The sequence below is a fragment of the Pyrgilauda ruficollis genome, unplaced genomic scaffold, assembly GCF_017590135.1.
Source record: "Pyrgilauda ruficollis isolate IOZ18807 unplaced genomic scaffold, ASM1759013v1 scaffold18, whole genome shotgun sequence".
Classification (NCBI taxonomy): domain Eukaryota; kingdom Metazoa; phylum Chordata; class Aves; order Passeriformes; family Passeridae; genus Pyrgilauda; species Pyrgilauda ruficollis.
In genome coordinates this window covers 3,329,367-3,352,727 of record NW_024516984.1, presented here as the reverse complement: position 1 = coordinate 3,352,727, position 23,361 = coordinate 3,329,367, and the positions used below count along the sequence as shown (strand labels likewise).

At 35.7% G+C, this 23,361-nt stretch overlaps 1 protein-coding gene across 3 annotated transcripts in view; it reads left to right on the top strand.

The window, feature by feature from the left end:
- The window catches only part of WWP1 (WW domain containing E3 ubiquitin protein ligase 1), a 57,696-nt gene that overhangs the window by 18,757 nt on the left and 15,578 nt on the right, over positions 1 to 23,361 (top strand). For 2 of the 3 annotated variants that reach the window (XM_041464348.1, XM_041464346.1), the window contains exons 2-10: positions 3,810 to 3,900; positions 7,508 to 7,646; positions 9,864 to 9,988; positions 12,761 to 12,898; positions 12,996 to 13,062; positions 15,160 to 15,341; positions 18,331 to 18,682; positions 19,945 to 20,040; positions 20,657 to 20,831. In XM_041464348.1, coding sequence (XP_041320282.1) covers positions 3,831 to 3,900; positions 7,508 to 7,646; positions 9,864 to 9,988; positions 12,761 to 12,898; positions 12,996 to 13,062; positions 15,160 to 15,341; positions 18,331 to 18,682; positions 19,945 to 20,040; positions 20,657 to 20,831 — 1,344 coding nt within the window. In that variant the 5' untranslated portion in view covers positions 3,810 to 3,830. The remainder of the gene's footprint in view (positions 1 to 3,809; positions 3,901 to 7,507; positions 7,647 to 9,863; positions 9,989 to 12,760; positions 12,899 to 12,995; positions 13,063 to 15,159; positions 15,342 to 18,330; positions 18,683 to 19,944; positions 20,041 to 20,656; positions 20,832 to 23,361) is intronic. The other variant, XM_041464347.1, reaches the window with a different exon arrangement.

The following is a 23,361-nucleotide window of genomic DNA, read 5'->3' as shown; positions in this document are numbered from 1 at the left end:
GCCCTTTTCAATATAAACGGTGACAGAAAACTTTATATATTGTTGGTTAAAACCTATGTTTATTTTTAAAAGTTTAAATGTTTTTTTTAAACTTTCCTATGTTTTAGTGTGTTTTTCTAAATAGTATTTGACATGCACAGCAGTATTTCGTTTACAACATACTGAAAATGTGGAGCTGTAATCATTGCTTAGGTGTAAATGCACCTAAGTGTGCCTTATTGGCAAGAATATAAAATATATTTCTGTTATAGAAGGATATTAATTCTACAGGGTCAGAGCAGAACATCCGGGGACTGTTGTTGTGGGTTGCAGTCATGCAGTTACAGCCCCTCAGCCAACCCCAAGCCTAACTTTGTCTCATCTCCGTCAGCTATTGAGATCTCCCTCACAGTGCAATAATTTCTCCCAGGCATCGTGGTAATTTTTTCCTTCAAGAGGAGAGATGCAAAACTAAGTGTAGTGAATTTTTTCTTCTCTGTTATCAGAAGACTGACAAACGTGTTTGCCAAATGCAGTTAGCAGCTTAGTAGCTAGCAAAGCCAGAAACTCAGGTTTGGGCAGGTGGTATTACTTGCAGATAAAACAACATATGAAGTCTGAGGAGATTATGCAATGAACTGTCTACTTGAGGATTCTGACGCTATTTATTTATTTATTTATGTGTTTATTTTGCTTTACACATCCTTGATGTAAAGCAAATGTTAAAAAAAGCACAAAACTCATCCAACCAACCAAATAAAAACCAACCCCCCACCCCAGCATTTTAGATCTACATAGGTTAAACATTTGAAGGAAAGAAACAATCATAATTTCCACAGTATGATGGGGTCACAGTAACACCTTCATTTGTTCATTCACTTCTGGTGTATTGTGATGGAGGCAGTTTACTTGGGCCCAGTTAGGAGGATTTGTGGATTATAAAATTTAGTTTTTACTAAGCAAACCTTCACAAAATAGGCAAGTGGCTTAAAAAAAATTCCTGCAAAGAGATCACAGATTGAAGATAATACTAATAATATGAATAATAAGAACATGGCAGAGCTGATGCTGCTTCTACTCCTAGCATGAGCTCTTGGTCAGATATATTATGAGATAAAACTGTCAGCAGTTACGTGTGACAAGACGTCAGCCAAAACAATTTGGTTTATCAAGAATGGTATTTCAAATACGGATGTACATCCGCTATTGGAAATGATGAACGTTGTTTCTTGAGGTATCAGCTGATGATAGTATGAAGCCATCACAATTAACAAGGCATTTAAAACTAAGCACCCAGAACACGAAGACAGCCATCGACAGGGTTTTTTTTTTCAGCAATGTTGAAGTCATGATGTACTCAATTCAAGACTTTACAAGATTTCACTAAACTTAGTGATAGATCATTAGAAGCCTCTTTTGAGATTTCTCAGTAGCAGAAGACACAGATACTGTTGGGGAAACATTTCATCTTCCTATGGTACTATAAATGTCTGAAATAATACATGGTAAACAATGTGGTGACAAACTAAAACACATTCTTTTGTCAGCAGATATTGTTGGAAGATGTCTGGAAAACATTACCACAGTTCTGAAGGAACAAATATCAGAAAAAATTACACAGTGGGAGAGGCTTGCTCTACAGACATTTGGATGAAAGTATAGGTGTTTGTGGTGTGGCTCGACTTATGGTAATTGCTAGATTCTGTGTCCTAATGAAATTCACAAAGAACTAAGTCATTAGGAAAAGATGTACCAGACAAGAGACATTTTTGAGCATAAATTCTAAACAGTGTCTTCTTAAATAACCTATTTTTTTTTTAATGGAAAAGCTGTACTAAAGTAGCCACAGATGGAGTGGCTGTTTTGACCAAAGTAAAAAAGATTCTTGGCTAAGGTTACAAGTTGAGCACAACTTGCAGAATTCATTCACTGCATTGTGCATAGGCAAGCAACAAGGAAGTTGGAGCCATAAGTGCACAAAGTGCTGCAGGATGTCATTATTGTGGTTCATTGTATGAAAACAAAGCCTTTAAATAGTAGAGTATCTAACATAATCTGTAATGACACTGGGTGTGACCAGGAAGATCTTGTGTACTATGCAGAGGATCACTAGTTATCATGGCAAAGTGCTTAGAAGAGTTGTAAAACTTGAAGATTGATTACATGTTTTATCTCACAAAAAACCAAGTGTTACGAATTTCCTGACCTGTTTGGTGATAACAAACTGACTGTCAGTTATTAAAAAATTTAAATAAATAAATAAAGACACTTAACACACCCTCACTTGAAGGTCAAGATGGTATTTTAACAAGTAAGAAACCTATTGCTTTTTGAAATAAACTTATGCTATGGAGAAAGCATTTTGAAAATGGATGTTTTGAAATGTTTCCTTGTGTGATTTTTGTTGCCAGAAAAGATGTGTCATCTGTAAAACCTTCCATATTTGAGCACTTAAACTTGGAAGCAGAATTCCTTATCTGCTTAAAAGTCCTCCCAGTTAAGAGTTTCAGAATCTGAAAATTGGATAGAGATATAAAAATGTGCCTTCTGTTGGTTTACAATAACAAGTGATTGATATCAGGGAAGATGAAAATTTATAGTCATATTTCAAGAAAAACCTTTGCATAATTAGTGGATGGAGATGCAAAATGAGTGTCATGATTTAGAAAGTGTAGCCAGTGATGTACTTTGATTTGGATGTACATATCTCTGTAAATTGTGTTTGCTAGCTATGACAGCCAATAAACTGAATTTAAAACTAGACCATCAAATCACTGTATTACGAAGTGCTAAGTCAACATTTTAAAAAATGCTGAAGCATATTCAATCACATGGCTCTCACAAAAACAATCCAACATTTAATCCTTTTAAATTTCTGGTTTTATATGTTGTAGTATATATGGAATGTATTAGTAAAGTGGTACATATATTTAATTTATAAATAAATACACACATATTGGGGGTATGTACTCAAAGTTTTCGTAGTTATAGAAGTGCATGATCAAAAAGGCTTGGTGACAGCTCTTCCAATATTGTTGTTGAAACCAGTTGTGTCCACAGAAGCAAATATGTGGAAGTTTATCCAGATCAGGGAAAGTCTATTTTGCATGTATATATTCTTTTCTTGTGAAAAGTAGTTGTCTGATAGAAGCAGGATGTTTTACTTCTAGATGTGAGCCAGATGTAGTAGTTCAGAAGGACAGGAGTGATGCTGTGTGCATGGGTAGGTGCTGGGATGCCCCAGCTGGGATGTGACACACTCAGTTTTAGTGGCTGAGTGGTGAGGTGGGGTGTTCTTGTAAAGTGCTTCCTGTCTCAATAGATGAGGGAAGTGATTTGTGGGTGGACAGCAGTGGGGCAGGAAGCTGGTGGCAAATGTAGGGATAGAATGCAAGCGTTTGAATTGCTCTCCTTACTGCTCGAGTGTATTGTTCTGGTGACAGCATGATTTTCAAGCATGTAAATATTTCAAATGTTTTGTTCATTTGAAGTTGTTGGTGCTCAGTTTATCTGAAATCAGACCATAAGTATGTCTTCAAGAGAGAGAATTATTGATATATCACAGCTGAATTTCTATTCTTGCCTTACACAGTTGTTCTAAGCTATGTAAATATATACGTTACTGAAGTGTCTTGGCATCCTTAGAGGTGTAACGTGGGACAAATTTCCAAAGTGTTTGCTTTATTTAGCTGCTGTTATGAAATAATGTGTTCTGCTGTACCTAAGTAATATTTGGTAACTTCTTGATTAGTTGAACATTTTATTTAATAGCTGTAGCTGACATGCAGAGATAAGTACTTTCTAATAAGCTATCTGTTTGCTTTTTTTAGGCTGAAGCCTAAACCTCTGACATGGCCACAGCCTCACCAAGATCTGATACAAGTCACAGCTGTAATGGAAGATTACAGATGCAAGTAACAGGCAAGTAGAAATTTTACAGGAAAGCATATGTATTTTACAAAGACAATCCTGAAAGTGAGTGTTAAAATGAGCTAGTTAATATCTTAGTTAATGATATGAACATTACAGTTAATAATGTGACTATAATATATGTAGATGATTTGAGGCTAAATAGAGATTATACAGTGAGTTGCATGATAGGGTTTAATAAATCTTCAAAATAATAAAAAAAAGGCATTCTGTACAACAGTACAGACAATTGCAAGAAATTTTGCTTGGGAACAAGTGGTTAATGTGACGTGTATTCTGAAGAGGGAACACATATTTCTGAAATTCTACAAAAAGGTTGGTGGTTGTAGTGAACCCCCAGCTGAAAATGGGTACAATGTTTTAGTGAAGGTGGGGAGCTGGAGGAGATCACAAAATTTGCTAGCCCTTCAGAAGATTCAGTTCTTTCATTACATATCAGGTAAGCCACAGGTTAGACTTAACAGACATATGAAATAATTTAGGTTGGAAGGGACCTTTGGTGATTTCCTAGTCCACTCTTCTGATGAAGGAAGGGCTACCTTTGAAGTTGGATCAGGTTGCTCATTATGTTGTCCAGCTGAATTTTCAGTGTTTCAAAGCCTGTAGATTACCAGCTTTCCTTGTGATAAGCCATGTCACTTTGAATGTTTTTCCTTCTATCCTGTTGCATTTTGCTGTGTTGTCTCTTTCTTCCTTTTGCTCTGCTAGTTGTCATAGTTTGAGGCAGAAGTAAGCCATCCCAGTATCCATGAATATTTCTAGAAAAACAGTCCTGGAAATTTCTGATAGTGCTGGGGACACTTTCTCAATAGATGTTGAACAGGCCAAGTAGATTATGCATTTTGCTGCTGATGGACAAGGGCTGGTCAAAGATGTGACAATTGTTGTCGGTCTTAGCTACTCTCTCTGTGGGATGGCAGAACAGAACTGAGGCTTCCTGGTAGTCTGAAGATAAGCAAAGTGCATTTAAGTAAACAAGTTTGATAGCTAGTGTTACAGCAGTTAAAAGTAAAAATGCTAACCAGCACATAGGTAAGATACTGTATAAATACACCTTCCATAAATATATATATATATGTGTGTGTATTTATGTGTATAAGTATTATCTTACCATTGATAACTAACTTGAGCTTTCCAGAGATTTTGAAAAATGTGGGAATGCTGAAGTAAAAATGGATGCATGGCTAGGAATATATTAAGGCTATCCTGAGCAAAATTTGGGAAAAACATGAGTAAGATACCATGTCTTAATAAAGGCTGCATCTAAAGAAAGATGCATCTTGCTGGATGATCCAAAGATGGCCAGGTTATCTGAGAAAAAATATATTGTTGAAGAGTGCCCCAAATGGATATTTTATGAAATCAGATAAGAGAGGAGCCTCAAAAATTATTAACCTTATGTAAGGAGCACATTATTCAATAATGTGATGAATCATCAAAACTGGCAATGACTAATAGCAGAGATGGAGCCACCTGTCGATTGAATGTATATATATATAACTGTAAACTAACTTACACAAATGACCCTTAATTTCAGATTTGTGTCTACAAAAATGGTAATTTTTTATCTTGTGCTGAGCTCCTCCTTATGTAAATAGTCTTATATTTTCTGGTGCTGGGACTTCTTTTGACTCCAGGAAATCTGGGTCAGGGCTCAAATGGGAAGAAGTCTTTACAACATTTGTGATTAGTTTTCTGAAAGTTTAATTCTCTAAACCTCATCTTGCAGGATCACAGGAATGAATGCCAGTGGCATTCCCAGTAGTGGGAGGCAGAAGAGTGTGGGACTGTTGTATTGCTGACCTGCACTGCATATTTATGTGCAGTTTTGTTTATGCTGCTGTAGAAGCTATAATTATTTCAAGAACTATACTTAAAAAGCACTTTTATAAGGGCAGCAAGTATCTTAGACTCATTTTGCAAATAAGGAATTTGTATGGAGTGGTGACTTGTTTGAGTTTGGACAGATACAACATGTTGTAGACATGCTTTGCTATCAGTACTTTTTCAAACATTCATGGTGAGATCTTCTCTTGTTAGTTCTTTTGGAAGTCTTGCTGGTGTTATTACTTATTCATGGTTTTTTTAGAAGAACCAAAAGATGATCATGGTCTCCTATTATGTTTGGGGACTCAAAACTTACTAACAAAACATAGTCAGATAAAAGAGGGAAAATTAAGAGGAAGCTTGAATATCATTACTAAATACCTGTGTTTTAATAAATGTTGTATTTTCCTTTGGAAAGCAAATTATGGAGGAAAATGTGGAAGAAGTAGAGGTTGTCAAAGCTTAAAAATATATCATGATTTCAGAAGAAAAAATATGACTTGTGTGTGGAATTACAGTTTTAGTTTTCTACAATCCAGCTTTCATCATTATCAGGGCTGCAGTTGCCTTTTATGACCCATGATGCATTACTAAGACTGGGTTTTTCAAATGTGAGGAAGTTAAGTTTGCACCTTTTATTTGAAACAAGTAAAAGTCCATGGCTAGTGCCTTTAGAACCTTGGATGGTTGCATCCCACTAACTAATGTATACATCTCAGAATACTGCAATCCAGAAATATGTCTCCCTTTCAGTTTTACTAAACTTCCATGTTGGGTTAGCAAGTACCATAAAGGAATGGAACAGGGAAGAATTATTTCCAAATGGCTGAAAATACTCAGCCTTGTTTTATTTTGCAAGTGGAGGGAACAAGAGCCACTCTGAAGCAAGGGAGGAGTTAGAGAAAAGGCAGAGCCAGCAGGTAAATGTAGTTGAAAGTCCATTCTTGTGGTCTTTTCAAGACACCATCTGCCTGAAATAGAATTTAAAATCTTGGCAGTTAGGCTGCTATTGGTTTTCATAGTGACTTACTCAGCTGGGCATGGAAGAGGGAGGACAGATTTATGTTCAGGAGCGCAGAGGAACTGACCACTGATTTGGAGGTGAAAATAGCTTCTTTGGTCAGTGGTGTTTCTTAATTTTTGAATATTTACCTGAAACCTTTGAGTTCATCTGCAAAGCTGTTTAAATAGGGGAAATTTAAGACTAGCTTTCTTAATTGTAACAAACTGATTTGTAAATCCACAAATTCAACCATGCAGGAATACAGGCAAAGAAATTAAGCTCTGTATACAGCCTTTGCTATAGAGGGACATTTAGAAATATGCATGAACTGCATCGCCTTTCATAACAACATATAACTAAAAAATAAAGTCTGTCTGATACCCCCTCAGATGCATCATCAGATGTATCATACTTAGGCATTTTTCAGTTAAGGCAAGAATAGGGAGAACAATAAGAAAGTAACCTACGTTATTTCCAGTGTTTATCCTTAAAATAATTGTGCTGTCTCTACAACCAGTCCTGCCAGTATGTGGGGAAAAGAGTATATGACACTTGGTGTCAACTATCTGACAAAGTAGCTTCTGAAAATAAAAGCTACTAATAAAATAAAATGGTAATTTTTTGCATAGACTTCTTTCTGTTCAGCAGAAGTAGAGTAGGTGAGGAAAAATATTGCCTGGCAAAGTATTTCATACAGTGTGTAGGCAGGACATTTTCTGTTTTTCAGCAACAGTATGCTGTTATAGATAAAGCAATGTATTTTATTAGTTTCTAGTGCCAAACTGAAACGGAAAAAGAATTGGTTTGGAACAACTTTCTACACGGAATTAACTGCAGATGGAGAAATTAAGAAAACAGCAAAATCAAGTAGTTCTTCAAATCCCAAATGGGATGAGCAGCTGACAGTGTAAGTAGATTTTTTGGTTGTTTGATACTATTTATTAGACAGACATTGCAGGCAAATATTTACTAAGCTTGGCTGCCTACATAGTTTGCTCTGGCTGTTGATGTCTAAATGCAGACGTAAGTTGGTATTTATCTCAAATGATTTTTCTTCTGAATGCTTACAATGTTTTGAGAATATTTTTTTCCTACAGAGTGTGTTACTTACATACAGTGGCACTACATGATATAGTCTTGGTATTTGTTAGCACTTTATTTAGCATACATTGCTAGAAAGACTTACTAATTGTAACCATGTAATTCTCAACTTTAGAAAGAAAAAAGTCTCAAGTGGATAAGTAATAGTTATGTAAGGTCACTTTTTCCTTTGAATTTCTCAGTGAAGGGATATGCACATAAAATCTGCAGTTAACTCACACCTTACCCTGATATTTGACCATTTTAATCTTCTTGTGGTTTAGTTGGTTTAACTCTGCTAGGGGTGTAGATATACCTGAATAGGATTCCATGAAGAGCTGGCAGTCATGCACTTGGTCAGAATGCTTTATTCACAAGCAAGATTGTATTGGTTCCGACTTGGGTCTGGGAACAGCATAGCTCCTATCAAGTGGTGTTGAGCCTGGGCCAGTACATTTTACAGCATCTGACATGTCTGTGTGCAATAGCCCTCTTTGTTAGCAGTAGAAGCCATGCTAGATTCCAGTAAGTGCTGGAGAGAGGGGAGTGGTAAATCTTTGGGGAACTTTTTGCTTGGGATCGCTTACTTACTCCAGACCTGGTCAGAAGCAAGTAGGTATTCCTGTGCCTCATTTCTTGGTATTTCAGGTTTAGTGAACTTATTAGTCCTTTACAGTGTTGCAAAAGAGAATAACATAGTCTTGGACCTGAGGATGATTTCCAGGATCAAGAACTAGAACAACTACAGAGCTATCAGTATATTCACAGGGACCTGAGTTTCTCTTGAGGAGGCAGGTTTGATTTGTCAAGATTTGGTGATCTGATAGAAATGAGGTAAATTGCAATGCATAGTAATGGCAGACTCATTTCATAATGAGTATTGCTTACTTAGGGTCTTACCCTTATATGTATTTTTAAGGTACTGGCCCCCTCTTCCTCTGGCTATTGGAATGGTGTTTGAAGTTAAGTGACCTCTCTGGCTTACCAAATTCCCCTCACTTCTATGGGTCAGCAATATATTGGTGTGTGTAGGTGTTGGGGATTTTTTCCTCTGCTTTGTCGAGCTGCTCTGTTACTAAGACCTCCCTTAGAAGGCAGCCTTTTCAAAATGCAAAAATATATCTGCTTGTGTTTCATCAGAAATTATCCACCTTGTCCAATATGTTCAAATGACTGTAGAGTTAGTCCTGTTGTTTTTATTATTATTCTCATCATTAGTGATACAACTTTCTGTATATATTCGGTCAATGCTGATGGATATGTGGCCTTTGACTTTTTGCAATGCAGTGCTTCTACTCCTGTTTTTCACAGCCAGGACCATCTTTGCAGTACTAGACCCTGTATTACAAAACTTACTCTCCAGGACCTAGCATAGCTTGAGCAGGGGAGAGATCAGTGCCAAAGCTTGTCATAATATTACTGCAATTGGGTCCTTTACCTTCTGCTTCCCTCCAGTTTTTACTTTAGCGTCATCGTTTGAATTTTCCCCTCTGATTTCTGTGAGTATGCCTTATGGTTTTATATATATTTGTGGATTCACAAAAAATGTTTATCGACACTTCCAGGCAGGCTGATACCTGTTGAGTGGGCTCTTGCTTGAAAATAGATGCTTCATGGCTTTTTTCCTTTTTGAAAAATATTTAGTATTTTTCTTTTCAGCGACTGACAAATATACTTCCCACCTTTTTCTCCACATTAAATATTGCAAGTTTTTAGCTAGAACTCTGGAGGAATAGGGGAAATAAGCCTTTCATAATTCAAGATTTGTTTTATATATATCTGAGATTTGAGCTGAGTGTAGGTTATTCTGATACTTCTTAAATTCCATAGACTATCATAATAATGTACTTTAAGTTTCATCCTAAGTGTAGTTACCATAGTGTTTGCAGTTCTTAGTTAAAAATTTCCCCTTGCAATACAATACTGCACTTCATTAGTATCAAGAAATACAATGAAAAAGTGAATAAAGTTCAAATACTCCTAATAACAAGAATGAATTCTTAAAAATCTGTATATATTTTTTTAAAATGTATTTTTTATGCAGGCATGTGACTCCACAGACTACGCTGGAATTTAGAGTGTGGAGCCATCACACTTTAAAAGCAGATGCTTTATTAGGAAGAGCCACTGTAGACTTGAGACAAGCTTTGGAAGCACACAATAGAAAATGTAAGTTATCATGAAAGATATATTGAATAAAGTAAAATTATTATTACTAATCTATATATCAAACTGGCAACCAGACTACTAACTAGACATGTAATTACAACTGATTTTCAGTTGATATCTTTACTTGTCTCTTCTAGAGATGTCTGTGCTGTTGAGAGCATTTTAAATGTAACAAGGGGATATAATACTTTTGAAACAAACAGTAGAGTATTAGTTGCTGAAAGTAAAAGCAGAAGTGATTAAATATAATGTTTTGTAGTAAACTAGTAACCAATTTCATAGAGGATCTGTTTTAGATTTGGTAACAAAAAAAAAATTAACTTTCAGAAAAGCTGTGTAATTTTTCATGTTTTCCTTATCTGGAGTCGCTAATAGAAATGCTGGATATTTGTCCCTCATAATTTAGCTGCCCAGAGAGCAATAGAAAACATTGATTAATGAAACAATTATGATCTTTCTTTTAGTACATTAGAGATTGATTGTTCCATGTAACTTCTAATATTAAATATTTTTAATGGAATATATCTGATTTGCTTTTCAAAATTTTTTTTTCTTTATTACAAGATGGTGAATCCACACTTTAAATTCCACTCCAGGTTGACAGTAGAATTCCAGCTAAACCAGTGTTAACCTTTTGCACAAGTTATATTTATACATAAACCTGAGGTGCCTGTTTAGAACAGTGGGGGGAAAGGAGAGCCAAAAAGAAAAAAAAAGCTAAGTTTTTCTGATTCTTAGAGAAAATTGAAACAGTGGATCTTCTTTAACAGTATTATAATGATTCAGCAGTAAATTTCATAATTAGGCAGAAAATTTTCTTATACATAATAAAACTGTATCAGAAGTAACTGGGTTATAATAATATTAGCCACAAAAAAGTATTTCTAAATACTTTCTACAAATTTCTAACAAAATTTCTAACAAATTTCTGACAAAATATTTAACATTTTATTACTGTAGATCCAGGGGAGGTAGGATCTAGCAACTTGACAAATTCTTTTAGGGAATGGTTGACTGAGTTTGCTGTACATTGCACCAAAAGTAATTTATGTGCAATGTTTCTTATTTGGGCAAGTCAATAGTAAGACACTGACTGAATTATCTAAGAATTCACTGGTAGAATAATCTGATTGGTATCCTTCATTCATTTAGTTATTGATACCTATTCTAAAATGAAGCACTTGAAAGGTTCTTTGCTGATGAATATGGAACGGGAAGTCCTCTAAATGCAGAAACGTTAGAATTAATTTAGTTACTTTTTCTGCTAAACACCACGACTATTAAATTGCTGCCCAAACACCTCCCAGTTTTCTTACCAGCTCAATTAAGCTGCAGCCAACAGTTAGAACAACTGGTTTAGGAAGATAACCTATCAAAATAGCAGAAGTTAAACCAACCGCCCTTTGCAAAAATTAAAAAATGTGTTAGTTAAACAATTCAGTGGTAGGTTAGTTTCTCCTCTTCTTTGAGATAGTACTTTTTTCCAAAAGGCATATTGCTAAAACAGTAATCCTGTAGATTTAAGAGCTTTGTGCTTGCTGAAGGGAGTTGAAGTTCCTTAAAATCCATTGTAGCACAGCAGTTTGTGTCTGCTGGTAACTGCTGCCCAACTACGCTGTCACACCTGCTCTTTCAAGTAATAGCTTGGGGGTATCTGGCAGTAGGTTATGGCAGCCTCCCCTCTTTTCATGTTTATTGTTCACTTATGATGCAGGCTAAGAATGAAAAAAAATGGAGAAGGTAGTTTAATACATAGAAGGGCCTAGTTTAAATTTAACTTTGAATGCTATCATATGGAGGGAAATATGATGGCATGTCTTTAAAAACTAATCTTTTAATCTGAGAGCGCAAATACTAAAAGGTCTCAACCATTTTAACCTGATTAATGTGAACTCCTAGCTGACTGTGTTTGGATTTATGACATGTAGCTTTAACTATTGCACTTGTAGCAGTTGATTTAGAGAGAATTACATTGCATCCCCAGCATGTTTTACCTCTGGATTATATATGTCTCTCTACAAATGTGTATATTGCTTGTCAGTCAGATTGAATTATGTTACTGCACCATCAGTTATCTCAAATTTTCTTTTGGTGAAAATAGTATCTGATTTAACTTTTGGTTACCTGAGGCATCCTCTCTTACTGTTTAATCCTTGGAGTTGCGATCTATGAAAATGCTGGTAAGGATTCATTAAAAATAATTGTAAAATTGAGGGAGGACTCTATGCAGTCTTTGCATTTACTTCTTCCTCAAAGAGATGTTTTTTTCAGTGGTCTTTTAGCATGTGTTTTGAAAGGCGCTATGAGAAATTAGTATAGGCTCTAGTTGTAAAATGAGGGGTTCCCAGTGACTTTTTAATATTTGGATGTGTGGTTCAGAAGTTGTTTGACTTTAGGCCATCACATGTTATGTAAGTAATGCATAATTTCCAAAGGGCTTAATGGAAATGGCAGACCTAGGAAATCATTAACCAGAAAGTATTGAATCCACATGGATTCTTCAGCATACCTATAGAATATACTATGTAAATAGACAGTCCTTTTTTAAAATAAAGTGTGTATGTACACACAGCAGATATAAATATACATACAATACAGCTCCATAGTGATTTCTGCTTTGATTTGAAAATCTCTTATGTTCACTTTTATAGAACTAAATGCATATATCACATTTGTGTGTTGGTCTCTTTTAATATTATTTAGAATTTAATTTTTCCTTTATCCCTTCTTTCCTTCTTGTCCCCTACTCACCCCATTTTCCTCCATTTTTAGTGGAGAAGGTGAAAGAACAACTGAAACTCTCTTTGGAAAACAAGAGTGGCATGGTGCAAACAGGTGAACTGACTGTTGTGCTAGATGGTTTGGTTGTTGAACAAGAATCTCTTACAAATCTCAGTTCATCAGCAACCAGTAAGTTAAAATAATTAAGTCAGATGATAATATTTAGATTAAGATTTCAAACAGATGTAATAGAATATTTCTGTTGAATTTGTTTCTTACTGTTCAGTAGAAGTTCAACAAAATGGCGAGGCTGTACATGAAAGCAGAGATGCTTCAGCAAGAAGTTCATCCAGGTTGGAATTTATTTTTGTGTTTTATGCAATATGAAGTGTATCAGCAAATTGATCAGTTGAAATGTTTGGGTTATTTGTATTTTGGTGGGTTTTTTGTTGTATTTTTTAATGGTTTTGAGGATGAGCTATTTTAGCTGTTGAGGTCTAAATTATGTTGCCACAGGTTTTAGAAACCTTATTTGGATAATTACATAGTTTAGTTCAACTGATTTGGAAATCTATGGAAATACTGCAGCAGAAATTAGGGGAGCAGTGGCTCAGTGTATTTTTATGTACTTACTCAATTTATTTTCTTTTGCTGCTTAAGAACCATTTCTATTAATGTCTACCAGCCTTTTGCAATGTAGCACCTGAACGGAAGGAAGAGGAGAAAAAAGGCCTGAATTACTTCCTCCTCAGTCTTTTTAAGGTCATAATCAGGAACTTAAGAGACTTGTATTGAGTTTCACAAGCAGTATTTGTAACACTGAGGCCAAGGCCTGTTTCCTCCTGAAGTGGCAAGAAAAAAATATTCAGACCGATTAAGAGCTTAATTCTTGGTTTCTCTACCATTCTAACCCACTCAAGGACTGGTTGGAGAAAAGTAGGAATAGATTTTTTTTGCCCTCTAATCTCTAGTAAGACAAATAGGTCAATTCAGATCAATTGAATGTTTCTGGTCTGCTCAGTTACCTTGTGTGAACCCATTTCTCTTTAAGTTATTGACACTAACTGGAGTGAAAAAACATCCAGTTCCTATGCATTTGAGTGACAGGCACACATTTGTCCTTGTATGCTTGACTTGATTTTTTTTTGAATTTGTGGATGTTTGTCTCTCTTCCCCAACGGGTGCTCAAGATGATGGAGTGAGAATAAAATATTGCTTCTGCTTTTTTCTTTTTTGTTAGAAAGATTTCGGACTGCTAAAAGTGATTTGAAACACATCTGCATACCATTTTAAAGCAGTAATAACAATCATTTGTTTTCATTCCGCTATTGTTGCTGGAGATAATCTCTCTTACTGGGATCCTGCTTTTGATGTTGATATTTTAATTTACTGCAGTTTTCCACACAAATATCCAGCTGTTTTGATTTACAGTTTTAAAATTAAGAGATAAAGAAAAGATTTAAGGTAGCTTCTCTCCATGTGTTTTGGAGGTAAATTGAGTTTGTAGTCCAGAGCTGAAAAGGGATAATATTTCAATTCTCTGTTTATACTGATCCTTTGGAATTGGGTAAGGTAGCATGGAAATGCTGCTTCTTCCCTTCTTACTCCACAAAGTTGGACTTCTAACTCTTCTCACATTTTTTGTGAAATAAAATAGTGAATAATTTCACTATTTAACCTCTACTCCTTGAGGTGATAAGTAGTTGGCATTGAGTGTAATTTTCAAAACATGTGTCTCTGGTGGATGGCTTTAAGCATTCTGAAAGAGATTTAAGTAAAAAACCAATGTACTACTGTAAATGAACAAAACTTTCCATTCACCCTTAAAAAACGAGCCCTTAAAATACATTTATTTCCACGTGACCTTGTAAACACAGAGCTGCCTGTGCGTATTTGTCCTCACAATGCCCGTGCATAAAGAAGCTCATCTGCCAATGAGCAGAGAGCTCATCTTGCCAATGCATGGAGAAGCTCATATTATTTTCCTTTTACTGAGGGAGAATTTTGTTGCTTTCTTATGTTATGAGTATTTTTAGTGATATGACTGACAAAACCATTCTTCCTCTTGCTTAATGACAGAAAAAGCTTTCCTCCTCATAGCTGCACTTTGGAATGGTCCCTAAGGCCATTTTGGAAGATGTAGCAGGTGCATCAGTCTGTTCAATTCAATTCTAATGTGTCATTAAAAGTAAAAGAGAAAGTGAAAATGGAAACTCTTACCCCTTATAAGCATCTGAAATCCTCAAAACCGATTCTTGCCTTTTTCTTAACAGTCGAAGTCAAGTGTGAGACCAAAACAATTATCTAGGCTGCAAACACCATGCTATAAACAGTTGTGAATTTACCAGCATTTGTTTCTGTAGCATGGTTCAGTGTAGCATTTAATTTAGTTGCTAACTGTTTAACATGTTGCTTATAGTAACCTAAAATCATCTTTTATTTTTACCAAGATCTGCTTGTGACATTTCTAATGGGATAGACAATCAAGTACCTTCCAGCTCTGTAATACAGAATACGTCCTGTGTAGAAGCTGTTAATGGAGACAGCACAACATCTCCTGATCATGTTGCAACCAGACCCAAAAATACTCCAGTACCAAAACCACTCGAAGCTCAGCCTGTCAACAGCACTGGTAAGAATGGGAGAGTTACGGGAACGTGTTCATGAGGCTTTTTTGTCTTATTGTATCTCAAGTTGAGCTACTTTTTCTATAAAATTTTTGTTGGAATTCAAAAGTACTGAAAGGATGTGGCTTGAATTTATAACTTCGTGTGTCCACTTCTGTAAAATTTTTTGCAATAGATCCATTCTTAAATATATTGAGTTTCACACTTTATCATAAGTTCTTTTCTATGATGAAGGAAGATCAAAGTGTGTTCCATTTTTCTGTCTTGGATGATGAAACCATATTACTGCTTGTCTGGAGGAAAAATCAGTTTTCTTTCACAATTAATTTAAGTAACTATGGTTAAATTTTTCCTGACATTACATAAATCTGATTTAGGCAGGGAACTGCTGTGCTCTGAGTCGAGATCTCTTGCAGACTTTCCGTGCCCTCAGTTTTTTTTCAAAAATTCCGTTTAAAAAGAGGTAGTTGCAAATACTGAATTTTGTTTTCCTCTTAAACACAAAACTGTTGATTCTGACTACAGTTCACTTTTGGGTCAGTGAAACTAGTTTTTTGATTTGAAAAAAAGGTTTTTTATTTTTGTTCTTCTGGCATCTAATAATGACTCTGCTTTGTAAGCCCTTTGTCTTTTCTGAGCTGTTTGGGAGAGGTTACAGTGATAGCAGAGAGAAAAGAAAACCGTAAATAGAAATAGGCAAGTTGTTACTAAGTGGTAGAACAGAGATTGTCAAACTCTCTCTAATAGACTGGAAAATGTTGGTATGGTTGGAAGATAACAGAAAGAATTATGAACTTTAAAAAGTAATAATTAAATTAGGTCTTCTCTGAAGCTTTTCTCTCTTTGGAGAACTTTAATTTGATTCCCCTCTCTTTTCAGCTCAAGGCTAGAGGGCATATATATTATTAAGGCATTGCTCCCTTTTTCTTCAACAGCAGAGAGAGCCATTTGAAATCTTTATTAGGATAGGGTAATTGAAAAATAATTGATTTGTTCAAGTGGTAATATTGATGAGATCATCACTGACCTTGCACTGAGGCATTGATATAGGAGTAATCAACTACTCTGCCAGTGGATGAAGATATTTTCAAGGCAAGGCATAAAACAGATCTCTGGCATTTTTTGATGATACTTTTTTCCCTGCTGTTGTGCTTTAGCAGGATTGTAATTTTATGTGGTGTTGCCAGAATTGCTGTTTTAGGCATAATTGGTGAAGTAATCATCTGATGTAATGTTTTACACATCTGTTTTGGAGATGAACTTACTAATAGAGCAGATGATTTGTTCATTATTTTGCTTCATTTTTTTTTATGTAATTCTATTCACACTTTAGTGTGGATGAGTTGAATTTTTAAAATGGAAGTTGAAATTTCAGTTGGGTTTTTTTGGTGTAAATTAAGTTTTTGCTAGTATAAGCAGAAATTTGAGGAAACTTGATCAAATTGTTCATAGTTTTAATGTCATGCTGAAACGATATAAAATCTTGTTATGTCTTAATGTAGTTAATTTATTTTGTACCATCTGGAAGCAGTGTGTGTTACCCTGGAAAAGTTTTGTTCAAAAAGTAGTGCCTTTATAGAACTTAAAAATGTCTTGCCTGTAAAATCATGCTTATGCTTATGCATATCAAGAAAATTCATATGGTGCAGCGATAATTCTTTAGGGAAACTGACTTGCTAATTTAAATTCTGATGACAGAATTAAGTGAACTCTTTAAAATAGTGCAACAATATTTTATAGGCAGTAGTGTAGGGTTAAATTTTGCAAATGTGTATCAATAAGGTAAAGGGTATAGAATTAAATTCATTTCAGTCCTTAGCAGGGTAAGGTGATAATGTACTGTAAGGTAAGAAAATTGCTTGAAGCATGTGTTGCATATCCTTAGTTCATAGAAAATTGTTGCAGCTCTAAAACAGGTACAAGCTACTAAGTATAAATAGAATTGTCACTGTATGATGTTGATTAGTGGTGCAGAAAATGAAAGTGCTGAATGATGTTGCACTGCTTTTTATAAGGCCTTGACTTTTAATGGGTGTCCTACAGACTGCTGTACCTGATGTCACTTGTCTAAGTTAGACATGATCTTGATGTGCTGAGAGACTGTTCGGTTAAGCTCTGCAGATGATTGGTGTCTTGTTTGCCAAGTGGGCTTGGGACTAATAAAGCCTTCTTAGCATCCTTTGTCTGCTAAATCCATGCCTACTTTAAACCTTTTATGAGATTGTGCTTGCTTCAGTTTGATGGCATTTTTATTGTTCTATAAAAGATAGAATTGATTTACTTTGTAATTCTAAAGTAATATTCTTCAGTCATTGAACTATGTAAGTTGTGTTAGCCAATAATAGTCTTTATTCTATTTTTATCTATTTTATTTATTTCTATTTTCTAATCTAATCTATTAGATTCAATTTTTATCTATTTTATTTCTTTTTTCCCCCTCTTTTGGAGGGGGATTTTTTTTCCAAGTTGCACAGGTGTAGAGTTAATTGTAGGGTTTGGTACCTCAGCTCTGAAAAAGAAAATAAATTATCTGTAGGAAATGCCTCTTAGTTTTCCAAATCTCGTAATCTTCTAATGCTTGTTTTCATGTCATACTGATCAAGATTCTTTTTTGAACTTCAGTATAAGTTCAGAGTTTTAAAAAAAGGCTGTACAGTTTTGTAGAAAGCAGATGGGTGCTTCTTGCTAATGTAGACTGAGGTACAACATTGAGTTGACCAAGACATGGAGAAACTAATAAATAACTTTATTTATATATGTATATAAATATATCCCTATGTAACAGGTAAGTCCAGAGAATGGCTTTCAAACTGTAAGTTTTAACTGAAGGCAAGTGTGTTGTGACTTTTTGTCATCTTAGCCAACAGTGCTGCTTATGGCATACAGGTGCAACTTAAAACACATTCCTTTCAAGTCTTTTACTCTGGAAGCTGGTTATTTGAAAAGTAAATCTCATCAGATTCTGATACGCAGATGTTATTTCCCATTTCTCAGTTAATGGCGAGTCATCTGCCTCTGCACCTGAAGCTGGCAATTCCTCTGTCTCCGAGGCTCCGACGGGTTCAGTCGAAGCTCCTGTGTCTTCAGCAGATTGCACTAATGATACAGCAGAACCTCAGTCAGCAACAGAAGCAACTGGTTGTTCTGAAAGCCACACTTCTGCTTTACCTGTTGAGTCTGCTGGACTAGAACCTGCAGCTGCAACAGAGTCTGCTCAGCCTAATGCTCGAAACAGCACAGCAGCAGATGCGGCAAAGCCGAGGGAATCCTCCTCCACACCAAGCGCGTCTGCAGAACCCGTAAGACAGCAGCCTGGCACTGCCAGTACAGAACCTTTGCCACCTGGGTAGGTTGTTTTGCTTTAATGCTATCGTTTTGTGTCATCTAAATGTGCATATAAAGAAACAGAAACTTAAATCTATGCAGGGATTGTCAAATGCAGGTCAGGTGGCTGAGATGGGGTTATTTGATCTAAAATGGGATTTGTACTGCTGCTATAACTGGCTAGTCTTGTCCCAGAAAGTAACAACTGATAACTGATTTGCTGAGATGGAATTGTGATCTTAACAGACAAACTGTTGGGTGTAACAGATGTGAAGACTCTTCATTTGGTATTTTCAAATGTATTTTGGCTGTAATTCATTATTCCTTTGTTTCATAGTAGTAGGGACCAAAGCACAAAGAAGTGAAAATGACTAGACTATAAATGCTTGTAGGTGCTTGCTCTGTAAGAATGAGTTCAATAATGTTATAGTTAAAAATAAGATTTGATGTGTATGTAGGTATGTGCTAAGAAGAGCTGGAATATTTTAGTTTTGTTAGATTGTTAGAAATTGCTTTAGTAGTCTTTAGTAGTAGCAGGCCAGGTGTTCTGCATACATTTTTAGGAACTAATTAAGTGTTTATGTAAGAAAAACAAATATATATCAACTGTGGACAAGCACTTCACCTTTTCATCTAATGTTTATCCTGGTTTCCTCGACATTTATACATACTTTTATTGCATTGTGGTAGTTCTCAGCATTATGAAACTTCAGCTGTTGGCCTAGCTCCAACTCAATGTAGGATTGTTTTGCAAAACAAAATAATTCCCAGGGATATCAGATACAGAATTCACCAGGACAGGAAATAGAAACACAGGAAAAAAGAGCTAATAGCACAAACTTCAGATTTACCCTGAAAGATGCTGTTTGTTGGATATAGGGAACAGAGCTTCAAAATGAGAGTAAACACTCTCATTTTTTGAGAGACATGAACTTGGAAATGCAAAGAATGCATCTCTCTAAGCACTGTTGGAATGAGTTTTTTTAGCATCCAAGCACTGAGCATATAATTAATTGACTTTGTTCTGAACTTAAATATAATAGAAAAATTCTTGTGAATATTGGTGTATGCTCATTATGTGCTAAATCCTTTAAAGTCTTTATGGTGATATCATTTAAATAGGAAGTAACTGATATGTATTCTGGTGTGATTTGTTTTTGATGTTCAAGAATGGGTTTTGGGCCATGGTATTTTTATTCAATGCCAAGGTACTTTTTTGTCTTAGTGGGAAGTGCCAAGGAAGTATTTGCATCTTCACTTATGTGCAAGTCTCTTGTCTTGAAGGTGGGAGCAGAGAAAGGATCCTCATGGCAGAACCTATTATGTTGATCACAACACACGAACTACAACATGGGAAAGACCACAGCCCTTACCTCCTGGGTAATGTAGACTTTTTGAATTAAATATTATAAACTTACTATATTTTTGTTTGTTTATATGTTACTGGAAACAAACAGCAGCTCATCAAAACTGTATCATATATTAAGAGATTCTAGCTTTCATTTAGTTATATTAATTACAGCTATTGTTACAGGAATGTTGATACTGGATATGTCACTAGTTTTGATCACTTTTTCAAGTACAGCTACTAAAATAATTTATTCTTCCTTTAAAACTTAAGCATGGAATAATGCATATTTGATCACCTTCATTTAGGTGGCAGCACTAAGTGTAGTGCACTGGTTCCAAACCTCAGATTTCCCAGCAAAGTGTTCTCTGTGAAGTCTGCCAACATTTCTTGCAGTCACAGGTGTTTGTAAAGTTAAGAATGAGGTGACAGAAAGCTCAGCAGGCAATTGCTTGAAGTCTGTGTATGCTCATTGTGGTTGTTCATGTACCAATTAAGTTGAGGCACTTTTGTGTCCTTTAGAAATTGAAATCATGCCTGTGACTCCAGTAGTTCATTTAAGTACCACCTAGGAATTTGGCATAAAGAGAAAATTGGTTAGTAACACTGCCGAAAGAATGAACTGTTAACATCTGTGTTTCTTGAAAGCTGGGAAAGGAGAGTTGACGATCGTGGGAGAGTTTACTATGTGGACCACAACACCAGAACGACAACGTGGCAGCGACCAACAATGGAGTCAGTGAGGAACTTTGAGCAATGGCAATCGCAAAGGAATCAGCTGCAGGGAGCTATGCAACAATTCAACCAACGATACCTCTATTCGGTACAGTATACAACATTTGAAATCAGTACAGAGGTATAGGTATACTTTTTGTTATTGAACTTTAAAGAAAGGGATTTTGTAACTGTTCAACCATATGTGTTAAAAGACATTTAGCATCAGTAATTTAGATTCTGATTATTTTGAAAAAAGTTAAAAATCATCCTTTTATTGGATGAAAGTCAGAAAGTATTTCCAGGCAGAAAGTACTCCCTTCTGGTTTTTTTTCCTGACATCAGCTTTGTATACTGCATTTTACATAACATCTTTAATGCTAGCAGTAAGAGGTACAACTAAAACTGTCCCTTAAACTGAAAAGGAATGTAAATGCTGTTAGTGGTAATTTTGAGCATTAAATAACCTTAAAAACTGTTTAGGTGACTAGAATTTCTTCACTAATACAAGTAGCAATTCTTTTACTTTGAAGGTTATACATCTGGTTCAGCTCTGGAATTTCCTACGTGGTTTTCCATTTCTCTCACATGGTTGCTAACTTCTGCCTGAAGAAAATATGATCAGCTTCATAGAGAACGTTTCTTGAGTCAGATTTTCCCATGTGTGACTGGATAAGTAGAGTAGTTGTTTCTTCAGAGTTAAGGATGGTGGTGCTTGTGTATCACTGTCACTATAAACACTTTAAGAATTGTGCTTGACTTCTTAAAAAAATGATCTGATCCCAGAAACTTCATAAGTGATATGCAGAAAAGCTGGAATGTTTTAAAGACTAAACCTTTGAAGTACAAGTCTAAAACAGCTTCATTGGAATAGGACTCTCTGCACCTGCAGACCTAAGTTGAAATTTTATGGGCTTTATTCACACACCCTTCTGAAGTAAAGGATGCTGCAGTACTACATTTAAAAATTCTCAACCTCTCATTATGGAATTAGACATTATATCTTGTCACTAGCAATAGCAGAAACATGCATCACCACTAATTTTCTGAACTCCCAGGGCTGTGCATCAAATTCAATTTGTTTTATGCAATTAGAGAAAAGTAGAATGGTCAAGGATAGAAGGAACCTCTTAAGGTTATTTGGTCCAATGTCCCTCCTCAGGAAAGGCCAGCCATCCGGGACTGATTTCTTGTAAACATCTCCAAGGATGGAGACTCCACAAGTCCTCTTGGAAACCTGTGCCAGTGCTTGGTCACCCTCCCAGTAAAAAGTGTTTCCTGATGTTTAGAGGGAAGCCCCTGTGTTTCAGTGTGTGCCATTGCCTCTGGTCTTGCCACTGTGAACCAGTGGGAAAAGCCTGGCTCCATCCTTTTTGCACCCTCCTTCAGGTATTTAAATACACTGGTAACTTCTAATCCAAATTCAAGAATCACAGTGGCGCATTGAGCCAAAAACTCTTGCTTGGCCAACTTTGTGTACTTGTGTACTACTTTGATCAGTTGCATAATACATCTGAGAGAACTCTCACTTTTCCGAGGCCAAGATTTTTTTTTTTGGGCTAGATTTATCTTTCAGTGAAGAATATATTTTTAAAATTAAATTATGCTACTTCCTTCCTTCCTGAAAGGATAACCCTTACTGAAAACCACAGACCCTTAAAATGTCTCATCTGACCTTAGAATCAATAGATGAGGATTTGTTAGTGAGACAGAATATACCAGAAGGAAGAAAAAAGAAAACTTGACTGCTTGCATCTCTTTAGAATTCTGCTTTCTAACTATTATATCTGTTGCAGGGTACAACTCACAGTTTATTGAGGGGGAAAATTGACATCTTATTGAAGAAAGAGTGGTGTTTTTCTTTTTTACTTTAGTGTGCTTCTGTATACTTTTCTTCTAGAATAGTTAAGGTCAAACTATAGCTACCTTTTCATGCTTTGGTGACATACCAGGACTCTGCCTATATAGCAGTTTAAGTGAGACTGTTTTTTATTTTTTGGAAAAAAGTAGATGAATACTTTCAGTTAGAGAATGTTTCAATTACATTGAGTGGTCATAGCTAAACTATGTAAAGAAAGAAAAGTCCGTGGGATATGGTTATTTGAATTACTTTAATTTCTACCTGGATTAATTTATCGTAGTCGTTTTGGAAGTGAATCTGCCTTGTCTTTCAGTGTGTTCTGTTAAATATACAGCTCTGTGTGGCCAGGAGCCACACACAAATCCTCAGACTCATTAAGAAGGTTGGAAATATCTGAACTGTGCCACCATTCAGTTCTTTGGCAGGCAGCTTTTTCCTTTCATGCACTATTCTTTTACAGTCACCACAGAGAAGTCTTTGGTTAGAGGATTATTGTGATTGTGTGGTCTCCTAAAGCAGAAAAGACTAACTGCATTTGCTGTTGAAATAATGGTAAATTCTCTGTTCATGTGTAGTAGCCGGTGGCTGGAGCAACTACACAGCTTGATTTTGAGTGTAACTAATGCATTTCCTTCTAATCCTTCATCTATTTCTCCTTCAGAGAAAAAATATCATAGATTTGTTTTGCCTGAACTTGCTCCTGTAAACTCTTATTTGATATTTTTGTATTGCAAATGCTATATAAAGCAGTATTAGTTCCTAAGACACTCTTTGGAAA